Here is a 21,061-nt window from a genome sequence, read left to right as displayed (position 1 = left end):
TACATTGCAGTGTTTTCATATGACATATGTTTCTCTGGATCAAAAGAACCAGCACCTGAATGTGAAGCCGTGAATGTAAACATCAGATCAAGACTTGCATATCAAACTAGTCAAAAACTGACAATGCCTAAAGACTATAATTGCTTCGAGATTATAACTCCCTTTTGTTGTTTAATAGAAAAGCTTATCTGCTGTCAGATGACTTTATTTAGCACATACCTTAACTTTCTCTTTCCTTAGATACCTGCAAAAAAAATGAACATGGGACAAAAACAAATTTATAGTTTTATTAGAATTCCAAAGGAAAATATATTTTAATAAAGATTATTCAGAACACAACCAAAAGTGCTGATGTTTAGCTCTATATGAGCCATATGAAGCTTTTTAGTTACCAAAGAATAAGTGTATGTTGCACAGAAACATTTGGATATGTGGAATTGATTGAATGTGAAATTCAAAAATTTGAAGAAATGTCTTCTGACCAGAGAGTTTAGTTGTCTTCCTTGGTGATCAATCTTTTTTAAAAATGTATTCAAATATACAAATAAATATAAATCTCTGTTTAGTAGGAGATCACATTTATTATACACTAGGACAAATGATTTAGGACATTCTGTAAAAAGATGTACACATTGCATATTACAAAATAGTGAGGAACACAAATACGTTCCCTGAACTATGCAGCAGCAAAACAACAGACAAAAAACAATAGAGGAAGCTGTGCTTGAATAAAGAAAGTTTCTGTTCCATCGCTAGAAGTAGTGGACCATTCAGCAGGTCACACTCTCAGCCCAGAGGATGAAGATTATATGATTACAGTAAGAGAGGTGGGACATTTTCTGGAATCATGGTAAAAAATGATAGACGAATAAAATGGTCATGAGCTTATTCAGCTTAACATCTTCAGATTTTTTTTTTAAATAAAGCTGCATTTCAACACAAATCAACTACTGACATTCTGAGCTGTCACGATCAGTATTTATTATGGTAACTATGGAGGCAGGATGTTCTGCAAGTTAATTCTCTTCCCACCAGTAAATATCTCTGCCTTATGTTATTGCCACATCTTATGATACGGATAATCATTATGCCCTTCTGTGTCATGAGCCTGGTTGCACATTCAGTCTTCATGACCTATAGTGTCCTTTAACTTTCTTGGTGAGGTTGTGGCACACAGACAATTAAGGCCAGCAGTTTAAAGGATAGTTCTAGAACATTGTAATCTAAATGCCACTTTTAATAATCGAACTTCTGCACAATTACTTGTTCCACCCCAGCCAAGAGAGGGCTTGGAGGCACAGGACGTTTTATACTTTTGGTAGGCTATACTATCTTCTCTGTTTGTTGTTCCAATGGAAAAGCACAATCTCTGGGTCCATTTTGCGAATGATTTCTTGCCAGTGGGGTTTGGATGTCACCAGTAACGATAGACATGCAGCAGCAGCAGTTTTAACACCAGATCCATGATAAGAGACAGCCATTAAGAAATATCCTAGAAGGAAGTGTTGAACGCCACCATCCCTGATACTTCCAAAAGGTTTTAAATGTGCCTTTTAGGTGTAATTTAGTAACTTTGAATCCAGACAGACTGCAAAATGTAGATATTGTTTTTCTTCTCTTGCCCAAATTTGGGAGTGAGTAGAAAATCTAGAAGGGACTCTAGAGGGAGCATAGAGCTTATTTGTTTTCAAACGATCCCTTCGCTGCGCTTGCTTCTCCACACAACGAGGGCTGTCATGAGGACAGTTATAAGGATGGGAACAAAAAGGACTGAGCATAGTATTGGAAAAGGAGGGTCTGCTGGGAGCCGTCCTGTCACAGAGCAGTTCCTAAAGTACTTTTTGTGGATACCCATGAACAAATGATCCACTACGTGGTTGGGCCAGAAGCAGCCTAGTTTCTCAGCCAACAGAACTGTACAGTTTGTGACATCTGTATAAATCCTGTAGGAGAAAAAAAAGAGAAATCATAACATGTTAACAGTGCAATAGTACTTTACGTTGTGCCTTTATTTCAGACGTGATCTCAAGTGACATCACGGCAGACTTACACCATATATCTTTGTTATTATTACTGTTTTCAACCATGAAACGTTATGCTGCTCCATATTCCCTTCCATTGGAGTAACATCACCATAGGAGGCACAGACCTCTCTCACATCTGAGTATGACCTGACTAGAAATGCTGGGATCGCATATAGAATTTCAAAGAAATCCCTCTAGCAATGCATTGGGTTTTTCTTTGGGTAGGTCCTCTGATCACCCCAATTGATCGGCCCAATTGGCCTATAGCTGGAACCATTTAATGCTAAGCAGTCATTTTGGTGCCTAATGGGTAACAAAGCTTTTCATGTCATTCACTTCATCTCTAAACCCAAATTCTGTTTCTGTCATTTTAACCTCCTCTTGAGATAAATTAATTCTCTTCTCTTGAGAAACTTTGAATCCCAGCTTATCAGCTGCTTCTGTTTATCTGTCTCAATAATTAGGCTTTTTAATTACTTTGCAAACAAAAGATGAAGGAAACCTAAATATTTATCCAGCGGTAAAAGACCTTTTCACAAGATAGCATTTAATTAAAAAAAATCATAATTTCGTGAACCCATGAACTCTGAAAATTAAAAAGTGTTTCAATTTAAAATAAATAACAAATGCCAATCATTTCCATTTCACCACTGGGATATTTTGCTGTCCTTATGTTTACTCAGATATCTGAGTAAGTAACAACTTAAGTTTCCGTAAATTATTTATGCTGCCCCCCCCCACACAGACACAGACACTGAATGTACTGTTTTATACCAATTATAAATTGTGCTCTCCTCGTTCATTAAACTATTGGTCACCTGTAGTGGAAGACTGACTTTTGCTTTCTTTGTAAATGCGTAGTGCAGAGAAAGGAGATGACTTAAACAGTAGATTAATCCTTGGGTTAAATTTGTGACTTTTTATCAGTTTTCATTGTCACTGATGTATGTTAGTTTATGGTATTGGCATGATCGTGTACGTAAGAGTATGGTGTTAAGAGCCAATGGTTAGTGATGTGAGGAGGAAACAGATAGTGTTTGTATATGTGTATGTGTACAGTATTGCAGGTGTTAGAGTAAGTTTGCGTGTTAGTATGTGTGCTTTGGTTACCAGGTAGAGGGGGAATGTTGCACCAAGTGCTACTAACTGGGCTCACCCCAACAATGAATAAAGATTTTAGATTAAAATGTTAGATTAAATCTGTAAGTAGCTTCAATAAAAGTATTTTGTGATACTAAAACTTGTATGAGAGTTCCCTTTTGCGTTAAATATAAATACTCACATACTTGGAAACGTTACAGAGAATTGAAAATACATGGCCATTACAACATTACATTACAACAATACTATGGAGCAGAAATGATCACGTTCTCCAACATCTGGGATGCCTTAGGTTGTCTATCCCTACTGTGAGACTTATCCCACGGTGAAGGACAAAAACAGGAATAAAAAATAAACGTAGACAACCACTACCAGGCAGGACTAATCAGGGTGAATAGCAGCTGGAAATAATTGAAACTCTTCCAGCTAAAGCTATCAGTTCTGGTGAAAGGGGAGCTTACAGCAATGTGTTTAAAGTAAGTAAAGTTAACATGGGGCAACAGATCCTGCCAGTGGTGATCCATCTGTAACATTACGGTGTGTGAAAGTGTTTTAATGTATATTATGGATTTGTCTAATAATGGTATTCTTTAGCATCCAAAAAAAGAAAGAATATAAACTTCTGCTGTAGCAGTATGGGAATGAAGCACCCGAGGGAGACCAGACTTGTCCTCATGGGCAAGGAAGTCTGACTCATATACCCTCAAGGTTCACTGGTTTCCCCTGACCTCTATATAGCCGCAGAGATATTCTTTACTAAAGAATAAAAACCCTGGAGAACAACAGTACAATGAACTAAATATGCGAGTCATTACAATGGAAAGAGGTTCTTAATGAAAATTTGTAGGATCCCATGCTCAGACCACATCCTCATTAGCTACGATGTGCCAAACATATTATAGGCAGTCCCAGTATACAGTACCAGAAATTCCTGTGTGAGGTGGTGAGAGTGAACCATTTTTGGCTTTCTCCATGTGTCCTAAACACATCTAATCACAAAGGAAGGTCTCTAACTGGAATTCAAATCTCTCTGTACTGTTTGTTCTGCTTATGTCCCGCTTTTCGAGAAGTGCAGAGTTTTTGGTGGGTGTACATATCTCATAAAGTTCTGATTGTTACATGAGTACATACGTAGCGCCAAAAATGTGCTTAAATTGTTTAACTATAACTCATTTTTCTTCTTCTGAAACTTCTAATCTATCACAGAAAATAGCTGTCAACAAAGACCCCATCAACCATAACTGCCCCTAAATTAACCCTAAATTCCCCATTAACCATAACGGCCCCTAAATTAATTGCATGTACTCCAGATAAATTACCTAATAAATTTGTATGGTTGATGGGGTTGATGAATCGGATCATTTCAATGAACGAGTCGAAATGATCCGATTCACTTTAATGATCCGAACTTCCCATCACTACTCTAAGTTGCACTCTTGGCTTGAAGCATGCCTGGTTGAAGGTGATGGAGAAGCCAAGAAAGAACATTTATAGTACCATGAGTTTACATGTAAATCAGATCTGTCAGTAACAACTTGTTAAAGGAATACCAAATAGATCCAAACAGTCTTAATTGTTGCAAATTAATTTCATTTCAATCTACATAACATTATGTCAAGTTCCTGACTGCCGCAATCAATATAAAATTCTTCTGTCTGCAGCTATGACTAATCTATTGTGTTTAAGCCTATTAAAAAATATAATAACTTTTATATACTGGAACATACAATATTTAAATGAATGTATTTTGTATAACAGTAAACCCTTCTAAACAGAACAATGTCACTGACTCACAACAGAAAGTACTGCTTCATTCCAGGACTTTTCCCATCATGTCCCATATAATTGCAATTCTGCAATTGCGTCATTTTACTAGCTGTTAATAAGACTTCTCAGTTTGTGGGCCCTTGGTGACCGCTGTTATTCTTTGCAGGCTCTATTATAAGAGATTCATACAAAATGCTGAATATTTCCTTTGTGCTGAATGCTTACTTAATATCTCTGAAATGCCCGATTTCTTCTTCAAGTCTCAGTGTGCTCATGATCTAGGACTGTCCATTGCAACGCACCAATCCCAACTGTAAATGGTAAATGATCATGTTTGCTCATATTCACAGATTTGCCAGCAGTCTCAGCCAGTGGCCTAATTATCAGGACTACTGGTATCTCGAAGGTAAAAGAGATGAGCACAGGGTGTTTTGTGAGCATAATGTCCTGTGACATCAGACAGCCTCCCACAAAACATGGACAAGGTATGACATGATATTTAAGTCATCTCTTAATTATGGTGAGCTCACATAAAATGTCTTTCTGTGTCCCAAGACTGGAAGCCAGCATGTTATCAAATATGAAAGAGCATTCTATCAATAAAGATAGCTCCAAAGAAAGCAACTGCCCCCATTTCAATATTGAGTGGCAAATGCCTCAACAGTTTTACTGCCTCGTGACATCCCACAAGTTGCTCCTTATCACAAAATATTATGCTCATCCTCCTTGGCTGTCCCCAGGGCCAACAGTAGTTTTATCTACGGTCCCAAGTGTCTCAAATATTTTTACTAATTTGTACCTTTTTTTTTACCTATAACAACCAAAACTATGGTTTGGCCCACATGGACTACTCCGGTATTTCTCTAGGTACAGAGAACAAGAGGTTTGTATCTGGTGTCCAAGCCACTGATAACTTAACTCCATGGCAAATGAAGCTTAATATATATAGTAGGGCTAGATGCTATATAAGCACATTGGGGAACCTGGGTGTAGTGGGTACATGACACCCAGATGTCACTGTTCAACCCAACAGGGCCACGTAACTTGAATTCCGTGACCCTGTGGTAGGAGCAGCAGCTCACAGAGTATAGAGTAAAGGTAAAGGATCCATGCTGGAGGTAAGAAGGAGGGAGAACTGTGTGAGCAACAATGTAGATTGAAGAGGGTGGAGAGGAGACATAAGAAACAGAAGGAAGGAGAGAGAGGGAGAAGAGGAATATGTGAAAGAGGAAGAGAAGGAGAGGAGGACAATGTGTGAACATGTGGTGTTAATGCAAGTTTGTGTGTTAGTATTTGTGTGTGTTATTTACCTGTAGGGAGCCTCGAACAAATACTGGAGGCACCACCAACACTACGCTCAACATTGGTGTAGCAAGCCAAGACTTCTCTCTCATTAGATATATTAGTAGATATATATTTTTATCACATGCTCAGTAACACAAAGTCACTGAAGCTGCAGCTAATCACACACACACACACACACACACACACACACACACACACACACATATATATATATATATATATATATATATATATATATATATATATATATATATATATATATATATATATATATATACTGGCAAAACCCCAGTGTTCATATAGCACACATCTGATTGCCACTCCTGCGGAGCATGTGCCAGAAGTATACCAAGGTATGCACCCTGCTTTCAGAAAAGGTGGGTGAGGAACTTAAATTAACCAAGTCTCGTTTTCCAACTCTAATAAATAAGCAATGCTTGCATCAATTTGCCGTAAAAATACTTCACTTTGACTTTTTTATGCACGTTACTTCAAGCATTTCCTATGTCATCTTTGCATTACACGAACGTATACATTGTCGCACATACCGTATTATTAAAGGATGCCGACAGTCTAGGAGCTTTATACAATATATAGAAGGTCACAAGTAGTACCTGTCTATGCTATTTAATGCTATCTTTAAAACAAGCACAGTAAAACATCTAAGCACAATAACATCAATAAAATTCCAACAATGTTTAGTATTCGGTCTATTATAACAGTATTATAACTTTATGTAAGTACATATTTGCAGAAAATGTAATTTCAGATTCTTATTTCCATAAAGCTATGGACTAAGTATATAATTCTTCGCTCCTGGGGGGAAAAAATAACTATTTTGTTAGAATTACATTATGGCTGTGATGTATCATTCAGACTCACCCCATTGTGTCTCCCCAGTCACACCACAGCCTTTTACCCAGGTCTTCCATTTCTATTTCGAATTGCTGCAGACAAAATTCCTTCAGCACATGAGTGTACATCGCTTCATCACAGCCTGTGACCACCATCAACGGAGGGGCTGCAAGAAAGAGAGACAGGAAGGAGTTACATACTCCAAATGAGAAACAATCAACGCTTTCACTTAGCTAGAACACGTGTTATGACTGATAATAGCATATAATAACATGTGTATACATATTATTTACATGTCAAGTCTGTCGCTCCTCAGATCACACAAATGGAAATATCAACGTTCCAAAAGCATACATTATGACAGATGATGGCTCGATAGATAGTTTAAAGGGTGGTATTAGTGGGGTTTTCACTGATCTAGCAAGATAAAGGACTTTGTTAGAGCTGTCACGTCCAGCGGGGAAGGAGGGTACAGTCAATCATACTAGTGCTGGCAACACCTATGAAAAGATTTCAAGGTTAAATATTACAACAGTATGATTTGAAGACAAATTTTTGATTATCACTCCAAAAAACACCAGGTTCTCTTTTGTTTTTGTTTTTTATATGCGGGGAAAAAAATAAAAAACTTAATCATTTTCGGAAGACCATGAAGTGAACACCAGGTTTTCTGATCTCAGGGGTAGCAATCTGTGATTTTCAGATCGGTACAACTTGTCCATGTCGTACAAACTTAGTGATCGAACAAAGACTTCATGTGGGCCTATTTTGTCTAACACTTTTTAATGCAATTTTTAAAACAGACAACTGGTCTCATATATAACAAGTATATGATCACCAAAATCACCCATAACAGAATGGGTGGAATACACATGTTCTAGTGACAGAAGGGATATATAGTAGGACGTTATTGTCTTGTCTTCACAAAAGCAAAGTTCATAGGCTGCGCATCTAAATGCTCTACACGGATTCCTATGAAATCGAGACTGAAACGTATAGTGGAATTTTCCACAATTTGGAAACTCACCAAAAATTTGATTTCAGCGCTCTTTGCAGGAGAAAAAAATACAACGGAAGTCACTTTACCTCAAACTATAAGCTAATGTTTGAGGAGCTGTCCACAAACTTTCGTGGTGTTAAAGATAGCTATGTCAATAATGAGGAAATAATAAATATGTTATTCATTGCAATCAATATTAATGCAAACATACATAACATCAACCCCGGGACTTGGGACACTCACAAAAGATGAACCTGAGCCCAGATGATCTGATCTCCAGGATGGCATGAAAGCATGCTTTTATTTTCAATTTGCTTCATCAGACCAGTGTCTATTTGTAGGTTGGTATGGCTGGTGAGAAATTCTGGAAATAGTGAATAGACCCCCGTATGCTTTAGTTGCCATTTGTAAATGAACTAACCATAATGATGGAACCCTGACAAAATGTGGTAGCAACTCTCTATAATTACTGAAGTAATTACAAATGTATGGCTGGAGAGAAAACACATAAAGCTAATGAGATTGGCATTGAGGTAACATTTATAGAGATTGGGTTCACATGTGTGCCAGATGATGATGCAACGTTTCATGCTCACCTGCGTCCTTCATCAAACTTAGACTTTAATTACTACATAAAGCGGCACTACTACAGAGGGAAGAGGAAATTAAGAAAAAGATTTGTTTGTAATAATGGTAGTATAATGTAAATGTTAAAGAGTGGGAATAGCATAAATGGTACTAAATTCTGTGCAGTTCTGGGGAATTAACTAATTAAGGTCCTGTAGACCACTCTGCTACAGTCCTAAAGATATGTGCTAAGATTAAGCCTGATCCCATTGTGCTCGGCCAAGAGACCACCAGAAATAAATCCATTATGGAAAATCTGGGATTATGGGAATCACAAAATGCTTGGAGTGAGTACAAACCCTGAGTAAAATGCAATAAATCATACAGAATATTACACATTACCATACAATATTGCATTTTTATCCTACTGTTTATTTTGAACAGTATTGCATTCTCAATAAAAAATCTTTCTTCTCATGATACTTCTATTTTAATAATGTTTATTAATCTCTCCTAAACCAGTTGTCCTGCTGTCAGACAGGCCTGGTATGAAGATTTGCGGTTGTGAACTGATGTATGAACTGATATCACTGAGAACCATGTTTATCTAACTCTTTATAAGCAATATGATATGCTACTGGCATTCAAACTGCTTGGGTTATCTTCTCCTGGAACAGCAGATATTTTGATGATATATTTATTAGTATCATATCTATGAATGAAAAGGCACACATGAAATCGTCTTTTGGCAGCAGATGTCATACCCTATTTTAGGGACCAGTCAAACGAGCTGTATGTGAAACGTTAAATTGATGCTTATTTATTTTCCAGACTGCTATCTCTTGACCAGTGCTAGATTGGCCTTAGGGTACATGGGACAAATGTTCAGTGGGCCCCTGCTCCTAGGCAATGACTGTAACAGTCTGACCATATTTCTATGGTTTCACATATTAAAAACTGTGACAGAAGGACAGAAAGTTTGGAGTCAATCCTTAACATTTAACAATTTTAAAAAAGATGACTAGTTAAGTTTAATGGATAGTGGCACATAGGACAGTGCCAATAGGAAGACAATGTTTCCATTCTTTTTTGTGGTTTCAGGAAGATATGGCAAGTCAAGCCACTCAGTCGATCAAGAATTGTTCTCCCATATTTGATTATCAGTCTACAAACTAACGGCATGAAGTGATCAGAGGATTCAGAAGGCTGGTCTGTCATCTACTAACATCCAGATCAACTGCGGATTATAAGCAAGTCATAGACCTTGTGTAAAATTTCATCTAATGGTCTCATTGCCATGCATACCAGACAGGTGTATCGTTTGCATACGTAATGTGTATTTAAATTATCTGCCTGTGTCACACCTCACAACTTGTGCTAATGGCAAGACTATCCAGTACTTATTTACATTCAGATCTTATAAGCTTTTGCATTGCGTTGCAAAACAGTTTCATACCAATTATATGTTCTGTATTTTATGAACACACCCACATTTATTAGGAGTTTGTTTATATATCACATAGTTACTCTGGATACATAATGCTTCTTAAGATATTTGTCTTTTATTCATAGTTTCACATAGATCATATTTTTTCTGGCAGTTGTGGTTATCAACTCAACTCGCCGTGTTTGGAAGAGGAGGAATGCTGCCTATGACCCCAAGAACACCATCCCCACCGTCAAACATGGAAGTGGAAACATTATGCGTTGGGGGTGTTTTTCTGCTACGGGGACAGGGCAACTTCACTGGATGGGGCCATGTACCGTCAAATTGTGGGTGAGAACCTCCTTCCCTCAGCCAGGGCATTGAAAATGGGTATTTCAGCATGACAATGACCCAAAATACACGGCCAAGGCAACAAAGGAGTGTCTCAAGAAGAAGCACATTAAGGTCCTGGAGTGACCTAGCCGGTCTCCAGACCTTAATCCCATAGAAAATCTGTGGAGGGGGCTGAAGGTTCGAGTTGCCAAATGTCGGCCTCGAAACCTTGATGACTTGGAGAGGATCTGCAAAGAGGAGTGGGACAAAATCCCTCCTGAGATGTGCGCAAACCTGGTGGCCAACTACAAGAAACGTCTGACCTCTGTGATTGCCAAAAAGGGTTTTGCAACCAAGTATTAAATCATGTTTTGCAAAGGGCTCAAATACTTATTTCACGACTAAAATGCAAATCATTTAAAATGCGTTATTCTGGATTTTTTTGTTGTTGTTATTCTGTCTCTTACTGTTCAAATAAAAATAAAATTATAGACTGATCATGTCTTTGTCAGTGGGCAAACGTACAAAGTCAGCAGGGGATCAAATATTTTTTTCCTTCACTGTAACAACAGCACTTTGAGTGCCAAAGGGTACAACTGCTGGGAAACTACTATGTGTCCTATTTTTGTCCCAAGTCTTTATGTCCATTTTTTCCTCCCCTCTAACTCTTTATGCATATATTTATTTTAATTATTTAATTGAAAACATTTTCAGATGTAATTATTATAACAAAAAATATTATAAAAAGAACACCTCTACTTTTTAAGCCGCTATTGTTAAAATTGGATCTACTTGTACATACTGTACATTCCTAGACAAGGGTATTACCAAACTGGAGACTCTGCTGTCACTGACATCATATTTAAATGACTAATATTGTAACACACATGTATTCAAGTAATGTACTGCAGCCTTTACTTTATTTATAATAAATGTAGCCAGGCAGCAGTTCATTTGTGGTGGTGTCACAGTAATTGCACAAAACAGTTAAATCTTGCCCGTAATTTTATAATTCTATTGATCTGACCCTGTTTTAACTACCTGTCATTGGTACAATATATTTACCCATATAATGGATTATGAGTCTTTCACTGTCTGTATCATTTTACGACTATTAGCTCAGTAGAACTTTCTCCTTTACTACACCGTTGCCTCGTATATTCTTTCAAAGCCTCTCCGCCTGAAAAACACATACTTGTGGAGTATCCATCGCACTTTGAAGATTCACGTGTCGGAAGACGCAGTGACTTTAATTACGGATAGAACAGTTAAAAGATAAGCTGTGGTGGAGCCAACCCTAGGCCAACCTTACTGGGGCTTGTGATAGAAAATAATAGCAATATTCTATACAAATAATACTTGCATGCATGAAGTATCAATGCAGAATCATATAATTTGATTATGTCTCTAGACAAAGCATTAGTTATGCCTCAGTTAGAGTGTAGAGTTTATTTATGGGCACCAATTCATAAGAAAGATGTGATTAAACTGCAACGAGTACAAAGAAAAGTTACAAAATTAACCAGAGGATTGGGGGATATCCATGAAGAACATTTCACTAAATTGAATTTATGTACACTAGGAAAGAAGATCTTAAAGGTTGAGCTCATCACAACATATAAATATATTTGAGGTCTACATTTGGTCCTTGCTTGTTAAATCATCGCCCCATAGAGAGAGTAGATAACAAGAACCCACTTATTAAGATTAGAGGAGTAATGGTTCCCTGTTAATATGAGAAGGATCACAATTAGGGCTGTAAGGCTATGGAAGGTACTGCCTCTGGATGTAGTTTTCTTTTTGCATGGACATACCATCCACAAACAAGCAGACAACAAGATATTAAATGTTAGTAAATGCACGCAATATGCATAATTATACTCAGGCTAGGCAGTAGCTTACCTAAAGGGGGGTGAGGGGGCGGTCCGCCCCAGGTGCCACCCATCAGATGGGTGCCCGGTGGCCTTGCTGGCCGCATAACGCAGACCTGCAGCTTACTGATTAGGGGCAAAGGTGGCACAGGCAGGCTGATTGGGGGCAAAGGTGGCACAGGCAGGCTGATTGGGGGCAAAGGTGGCACAGGCAGACTGCTTAGGGGCAAAGGCGGCACAGGCAGACTGCTTAGGGGCAAAGGTGGCACAGGCAAGTTGATTCGGGGGCAAACTTGGGGGGTCCCACATACAGGATTCGCCCCGGGTGCCAAATACTCGAGGTACGCCGCTGAGACTACGACTACTACGTTCTGGTCGAGGGCATATGCAAAGTCAAGTGGCCCAAGTAACCAACAAATATACACAAACACTAACATCCTTACACACAGACACACACTTGCACAGGCTAACATACATACACTCACTATAATATATGCTCTCACACAAAATAACTCATCTAATTGGGAGCTAGCGCTGGAGGAGGCACGCTACCACCATAGAGTCATGTAAAATTGGTTATGTGAACTCACTAAGCTTCGCCTCCATGAGCAAACCCTCCCAAAATGGAGAATTAGCAATTGCCCCCCAAGCCAGCCCACCCCTGGTTACACTTTGTTATACCATGTTATTTGCCAATAGGATTTTCATACAAATATTCCCCCAATGACACCAGTTTTGTCACAGAAGGTTATTTGCATAGCATCCTGTTTCTCTGCAGAGGAAGTTGTGGGCTAATGACTGCCCATAGCCCATCTATTTTTATCTCCATTTTTATAGTTAATAGCACATAAATAACATTTGAAAAATGTTTATGCCCCCCCTACAAAGTGATACAATGTAATCTTCTGATGAAAAGTATAATATTTGATAAAAGTAATGCAAAGGATGCTACGTATACAATTTTTTCTCGGGCAAAGTACATAAGGTGGTCTTAGCCTAATTCATGGCATTATCCTGCTGACTCCTATGGTAATAGGACTAACTTTTTAAAGTTTACGCAAGAATTACTTTTTATATACAACCTCCAACGTCTGCTTTTAACTATCATAAAATACAACCTTTTTAGAAAATTTCAGTTTGTGAACAAATTCAGTTACTTGCCATCTGCCATCTTAATTAGGATGCGAAATGTTTATGTCTCCTAAAGCATCTGTTTACCATAGTATCACTGTACTTGGACAGATACTATGAACAAAACAAACTACATTCGTATTTTTGTTTGAAAGTTCAGACAAGACTGCAAAATTTAAAACAAATGATACTACAACAGACAAACACTTCAAGAATATGTAAACACAATTAGTGGGAGATGTCATGCTCTCTGGTTATACAAACTCACTGAGTGGCTAATAACACTTGAATCGCTTATTTTTGTTTAACCATCCGTATGTTTTAAGTTCTAATTAACCACAAGGGACTCTGTTTCATTATCGCCAAAATACTCAACAGGGTTTTATTCATTGATTTTTTTGTACATATATATATATATATATATTATTTGCTTCACATATATACCTTGATATTCTCTATTTTCAAATAGAATAGCTGTATCCGTGGCCGACAGTAACCTTTCTGTGTTGTTGAAAGACACTCTATGCTGTGCTGGTATGTTTCTAGGTGGCCAGTGTGTGTCTAGAATTAAGTATGTTGAGTATTCTGCTTGGCAAATGTGTCCATGGGACGTTCCATTAATAAGCCTCTTGGTTGGAGGAATTTCCCCAGATTGCCACTAGATTAATTATAGCATCAAACATTTCTGGTTCTATGTATTTAAATAATACCTGGGTGTCTCTCAAGGATAAGCCTGTTAAGCAAGAATTTCAGATGTTTCAGAGATACCGAACAAGCTGACAGCCCTGCCCATATTCTCCCATTATAGTGGCAATAAGTAAACAAGGAAAGGGTTGATCATGGTTCTAGTCAACGCCTTACGTTTGTTTGGCTGAGACAGTCTTACACGCACACACAGAACATAAATGGTCTGATCTGGACTGTCAGGGTAAATGGCTCCAACCCTGGTCCCATTCCTCTTTCTCAAGGCAGGAGTGCACGGTTTGGCCATGCTAACTCTCTCTCCCTGCTCACTTTAGGCTAGTTGAAGCTAGCACCAGTCTTATGTGTGACTGACCCTGCCCACTGCATGGCTAGCCCTACCTCAAAGGATGGCTAGCCATGGCCCCTTGTGAGGTCAACCCCTCGGATTAGGGATAGCTCCAGGTAGCCTATACTGGTAAGTTCCCAGGTATGACCACAATGACGTGATTTCTTTGAAGCACACTTAGTTTGTAAATCACAATTACATACGGACCTTCTTAGTCATGTTGACATCAAGACCTGGAGGCTGGTTGGGGAGTAAGGCTCTTACAACAACAACCAAATGGGCTTTTTTTCTTCATCCTTCTCGTTCTTCTCTTTTTTCTAATCATTGCAAATGTCCTTATGTTGACCCATGATAATATGTGAAATAAAAAAAAATTATTTATGAAGGCAACGGACAAATAAATGAGTAACCTTTCCCTTGACAAAGACGTCACCAAACCTACTTCAAAGCAGTGACAGGGTTAAAATTAGCATATGTCACAGCAGCCTGGGGGAAGTTCACACAAAAGCAAATGCAGTATCTAAATTCAGAATTACGAGACCCACAGGACATACTGAGTCATAATTCGAAAGAAATGAAATGAGTTGCCAAGGTGTGATGACATAAATGCGATCATCTAAAAGGGATGCAGTAAAGAGGGGACATGATTGTGCTAGTTAGAGAAGTTAAATTGGCAGCTGTCCCTGTCTTATTAGTAGAAGTGGTCTCACACAGACACAAACCATACTTCCCATGTTTTAGTCTATCCATAAAAGCTGACGCCAGCCCAAGTGTCTAGTTTTTGGTTTTATTAGAATGATATCAGGCAGAGCACAGCTCAGGGGTGTCAGGAACATTCAGCGCTGACAAAGAACCCACCATCACACGTCTCTCTGAATCCCTATAGGTTGCTCAGGGAAATGGTGCAGAAATATCTGATTCCTGATTTTTTTTTTTCTGCTATAGAGAAATAGATCTTGCAAGCTTCATGCTGTGCAGAATAAATTAACCTTTTCTTCCACCTCAGTGAGTAAAAAGGTATGTTTTACATACAAAAGAGTAGACTATAGGGTTTATTCCAGATAAAGAGGTTAACAATAACTTATTATGTAAAACATCATTCACTAATAACCCAAGAGATCAAAGCAAATCAAGTCGTCCCAATTTAAAGAACTGGAAGTCAGCCTAAAAAAATGTCTACCATGTTCATCAGAAGTTTATTTGAACAGGGGTGTTTTCAGTGCATTTTGCATTAATCGTACGGTTCAAAGAGACCCCCCATGGGTGCCTTAGCTCTCAGCTCTAGTTAATAAAGGCCAACTCACAATTTAGTGAATAAATGCCTAGATTTCAGCCTACCCCCCGTTTTTGACCATTATTTGATGTATCGTGAGAGTAACTGACTTCAGGGTTTGTCAGAACATAAAATCCTCATCTACTAGATGCAGGAGTCAAGTGAAAAAACAATGGGTGAGCCATGATTACAGCAGAAAGAGTTCATTTAGGTGATGGGATTAAAACATAAAAAATATGAATTTCTAATGGGATATGAGAGTCCTCATCACCAGTCCGGCGGCGGCCCTGGACATGGGTAAACATTGCCTGCAGAATTGGCTATTTTACTTTAGAGTAAAACTATATTTGGCATGTATAGGCATTCACGTTTATATATTGTATACAGTTCAGAGTGATCTTCAAGAGTCTAATAATAACACAACTAGAGCAAGGCAAGGGGAGGAACGGCAATTATAGATATGATCAGAAAATTGGGTACTCCTCTAATCTCTCAGTGGTGTAATCTTCCTTTCACAAAAGTACAGAACTGAAGGCCTGTCCTAGAGTAAATGGTGTCCTACGCAAACACAAATATACAAAGTTTGCCATAACCAGTGAATTATCAATAATCGCTGTAAAATGCAATAACATATCTGTGCTCTTCTTACAATTTTATAATAATCAACTGAGCATAAAATATGAAGCTGCTACAGAAAAACTGGGACAATTTGAAATGGAGTTCTCATGTTAAAGTCAATTAGTATTACTAATTCATGAAGTTGCTTGATAAAATGTAGCAGAACCTCAACTAGTTCCCCTATTAAATGTTACCATCATTCGCTTTTTATTTCAGACCACCTAAACAACCCCTCCTACAATTCCCACAATTGCCTTCCTTTAAAAAGAAATTACCCTGTTGTGTCAAACTATGGAGCAGGGGCATTACCGATAAGACCTCCTTGTAACAATCATATCTGTTCTGTAGTTGTTGGTCCAGTAAACATGAAGTCATCTCCTTTGTATGGTCTAGTTAAAGGGAGCGTTACATGATAATTTCCATGTGTGACCACTCCTTTAACCGGGGGTTGGCAGCAACATTACTTGTGAAGGACATTTGACCAAAAAGCCCCATAGGCAACAATGAGTTCCACAAGGACTCGTGTCCAGTTATGGATACTTTGCCTACCTCTGCTTTTACCTTATGGACTGTTAAGTATACCTGTAATGTTACCATGAATGTTATATGGAAGTAGAACATCCTAGCAGAAATACACACGCTTACCTCCTTCATGAACAAACCAAACTTTGAGTAAATTCCCACACTGGTTAAGTAAGGCTGTTTAAATATTAAGAGCCACATTTGTTAATTATTGATATCACTGTTATTCTTTGTTATAATATCAAAGATAACACATAATATAATAATAATAATAATAAAAGTAGATAAAAAAATGCAAAGTAAACACTATAATTGCATATACTGAATTGAAAGAAAAGTCATGTGAAAATGTGATTTTACAGCACATTAGTTATAGTTTATCCTTTAATGTAACATCAAAGTCTCTAACAGTTCAGGAACTTAGACGACAATTCTGTAAGCCGCATGAAATTTAATCTTGTCACTCAGTTATTGTTGTGAGTCTATAGATGATTTTTTTAAAGAGTAGATTTATATCATGTGCCTGTATTAAAGTAGACATTCCTAATTTAGTTGTCTACACCTTCAGCTTCCTGTAGCGCCAGTAAAAAGTTTTATTCATAAAATGCATGCGTTTTATGTGCATGTTGCTCTAGCCTAGGTATGTATCTTATCTCCAGAGGTTAGTCTTCAGTAACATACTTATCATAGTCGTCTTGGAATAACACAAGGCTGAGTTTAACAATAAATGACGTGTTGCCTGTTTGGTAACTCAGATTTAAAGACCTAATTATACTTTCTGTAAGCAAGGCCAGTCTTAGGAATGTGTGACGTGTATAAATGGAACCGTAAAGAGTAGGAAGCCTCATGATTGGTTTGACCATATGGTGGCCCCAAGGGTCAATGTAGGGGTAAGCAGGATATCTGTGCCAGCAATGGTGCTATGTGGCTGCATTCAATTGATGGTGAAACTTGACCTAGCTCCTGAATTTACCTCTTTATGTTGGTCAAAGCTGGGCTGGTGGCCATTTGAGTCCAAATTTTGCAAAGACTGGCACTGTGCAGCTTTTAGATGAGTAAACATGGGCCTAGAATGCGCACGGAGCACACGTGGAGAGACAATGTTTAGCCTGGGTGAGGTGGAGAAGTCATGTGCTGTGAATGCTTATGCTGACACACAGGGGTAGGATGACATACAGTATCGAGATGTGCATGCACTGGAGATTTTTAGACGCTGGCGATGACTCCTTTCTCTCCTCGCTTTTCTCGCTCCTTTTCCTATTTTCCATTCTCTCTCTTTTCTTGTCTTTACTCTTTACCTTTCTTTCATCTCCTTTGTCTCTTTACACTTTCCCTTCACTCTAATTTCCTTTCCCTCTCTCGTCATTTGTCTCTTTTCTTTTGTGTTCTCTCTCCTCTCCTCTCATCTCCCAATTTGTTTCTCCTTTTTTTTTGTCCCTACTCTCCTAAGCCCACATGGTACACTCAAGCCTTCATTCAGCGTTAGTCAAGTGAGCACCCCTGCACATGCGCATGTGGTGCTCCAACCAACTTCTACTGTACAGTAACTGGCTCAATTAAGGAGCCAAAACTAGCAGGAATCACAGAAAACAGGATGAGGGGACATATTACAAAGTTAAGTAATTCCACTCATGAAATAGGTAAATGTTCATATTAAAGCATCTACCAAGTAGTTTAATATGCATTCCTACTAGTGAAGGAGTTTGAAGGAAAAAACTGTCCATTTAAAGACAAATGTATCCAGGAGGACTGTATCCAACTACTAACCAAGAACCATAGATTATCCCAGGCTCCGCAGAATAGAAACAAAGAGAAAACATCTGTTAAAACTAACAAGCCTCGTTTACATGAATGTGCTAAGGCTTTGTGTTTTTTTCTGTTCTTATGTCACTTTAAACATGTGTATCCACTTAATGTGTTTAATATTCAGCACATATTCATTGGGCCAGAGATGTGGGTAATACTATACACTGCTATTTCCTCTGGAAGGGAAAGTGTCATGCTCTGTGACATTGCAGCCCGGGGACCAGAGATAAGATAACCGGTGAAATGGCTGTGATCCGAAGGATTCTAAATCCCTGCGGGATTTCAGCCTTTGTCACAGACTTGACACGTCAAGGATTAGAAAAATGTGCATGAAAAGGACTTTTTCACCCCAGCATAGCAACGAAAGGAATGATACTTTCAAGTTTCAGAGCACAGAGATTTGTACAGAAATAATCAGAGCAAGATCAGATCAATCTAACCCAATGTTTCTTATGGGAAAAGACATCAAGACATAATTGATATCAGCAATAAAATACATATAATAATGCATATAGTTGGGACTGTTTAGAAGACCTATGTTTCCAATGAGCACAACCAGGGCACACAAGTCCTGTCGGAATTGAATGCAAACATGCCTGTGTTTACTTTAATTGTCCTCCAATGCATTGCTTTGGAGGACAGCTGGATAATAATTTCCTGTGGGTTTTTTGTTTTCCTACCTTGTCCTCTGACAAGAAAAGGTTAAATTAAGAATGGCTTCTTCTTAAAAAGTTAGGAAAACTTTCTTTAGAACACAAATGAGGATACAGACAAATACTTTACAAATTTTAGGATGAAAAAATGCTTATCCAGACCTGTGGGACCAAGCCCTTCTCCTGTTGGACAGAAGTTCCAGAAATATAATTTATCTAAATGGACATAAAAACGTACCTGTTCATGATATCTTAGAGGCCAATGCACTGATGATTGTTCTTATGACAATGGTCAATTATCTTTCTGCATTATTTAATGAACACCAATCTCAAGAAAAACAGTTTGCTATTTTTCATTAAGTTCTTTAATACCTTAGCTAAAGACGGGTCTGAATCTTACTATTCCATTTTATATATATATATATATATATATATATATATATATATATATATATATATATATATATATTTAACATTGTAAATTTTACAGTGGGTCACATATCTGAAGTGTTATGTGTCCCAGCCCTTCATGCTACAAAAGCGGTCAGGAAATCTTTGGATCCTTAGGTTAGAACCTCTTGCATAATCATTTCAACAACGCACATCGGTTTAATTCTTGATTAAAGAAAATACCTTATATATTAAGTAAAACTTTCATACACACTGTTATAACATGGAACATTACAAATTGTTTTAGGGGTGACACACAAGGTCAAACCAACTTAGAATGTTTTACAAAAATAAGGAACTTGAGCACATATTGTTTGATAAGGAGGACATTGACAAGAGTAGGTGTTCAAATTCCATACATCAATTTAACCTGCACACTTTCTCCTTTCTGATAATGATTTAGTTGTAGGTCATCTTTTAAAATATTGCAGATTCCTTTAAATATATATATATAAATGAATACATTCCACACCAATAAAGAGGAAAGTAGAAACAGAGAAGCATGAAACTTTATCTATGTAGAGCCCCACACTGATGGTAAGTAAAAGAACAACTTACCTAGTAGCATCCATAGGAGATGCCTGGGGATGAGAAAAAATCCGGGATTCATGTTGGGACAGTACCAGGGACTGACTCAGAAAGATGTATCTCAGGAGGTTGGAGCCATGAGGACCATAAATACTGCTTCTCAGTGAGGACCAGGGAGGTCCAAGTTCTAACTACCGATGAAGGAGGGGCTTGGCTGTACCACCCACCCGTGAGCGCTGTGATGGAGCGCTGATTCTTTCTCTGTCCCGGTACTCATATGATGCTCGCAGGAGCCTCGGTAAATTCTGCTGTTCCTCACTCATAAGCGATCCTCTGTGTCTTCAGAACTGTAGCGTGTAGCAGGGTTGGCGAGGACTACTCTATGATTTCACTGAAAGGCTCCAGAAAATGTGATAGAAGATCAGGCATATCTTCATCTTGACAACCAAAGACAGGTGCCTTGAAGCAGAAGTTCAGCTGTTCAGGATCCTTTCTTTTAAAGCGCTATATACCATTTAGTGGCTACCACCCCTTTCCACACTGAAGTCCAAATAGAGCTCAAGGTTTACTGGCGTTTGATGCACCGATAAAAGACTGAGCCTGAGTGCACATGGTGGGTCGTCTCTATGGATTTCTTCTGGAAGACTCTTTCTGCGGGTGGAAGGACTTTTCTCTCCTTTCGTGGGTGGAGGGTCTTTCTCTCCCTCAGTGGGTGGAAGGTATTTTCTCTTCCTCTCAGTAGGTGGATATTTCCCTCTTGCTTTCTGTGGATGGTTGGAAGTCCCCCCACCTCCTCCTTGG

The 21,061-nt window shown here is 38.4% G+C and overlaps 1 protein-coding gene across 1 annotated transcript; it reads right to left on the bottom strand.

Moving 5' to 3' along the window:
- Nucleotides 1-561: 561 nt before the first annotated feature.
- On the bottom strand, nt 562-20,589 carry RAMP1 (receptor activity modifying protein 1). Its single transcript, XM_053471801.1, has 3 exons — nt 20,291-20,589; nt 7,080-7,218; nt 562-1,943 (listed from the first exon to the last, which is right to left on the bottom strand). The coding sequence occupies exons 1-3, from the start codon at nt 20,340-20,342 to the stop codon at nt 1,688-1,690; spliced, it is 447 nt and encodes a 148-aa protein (XP_053327776.1). The 5' UTR covers nt 20,343-20,589; the 3' UTR covers nt 562-1,687.
- Nucleotides 20,590-21,061: the final 472 nt, after the last annotated feature.

Source organism: Spea bombifrons, chromosome 7, assembly GCF_027358695.1.
Source record: "Spea bombifrons isolate aSpeBom1 chromosome 7, aSpeBom1.2.pri, whole genome shotgun sequence".
Taxonomy (NCBI): Eukaryota; Metazoa; Chordata; class Amphibia; order Anura; family Pelobatidae; genus Spea; species Spea bombifrons.
This window is presented reverse-complemented; position numbering and strand designations above follow the sequence as displayed.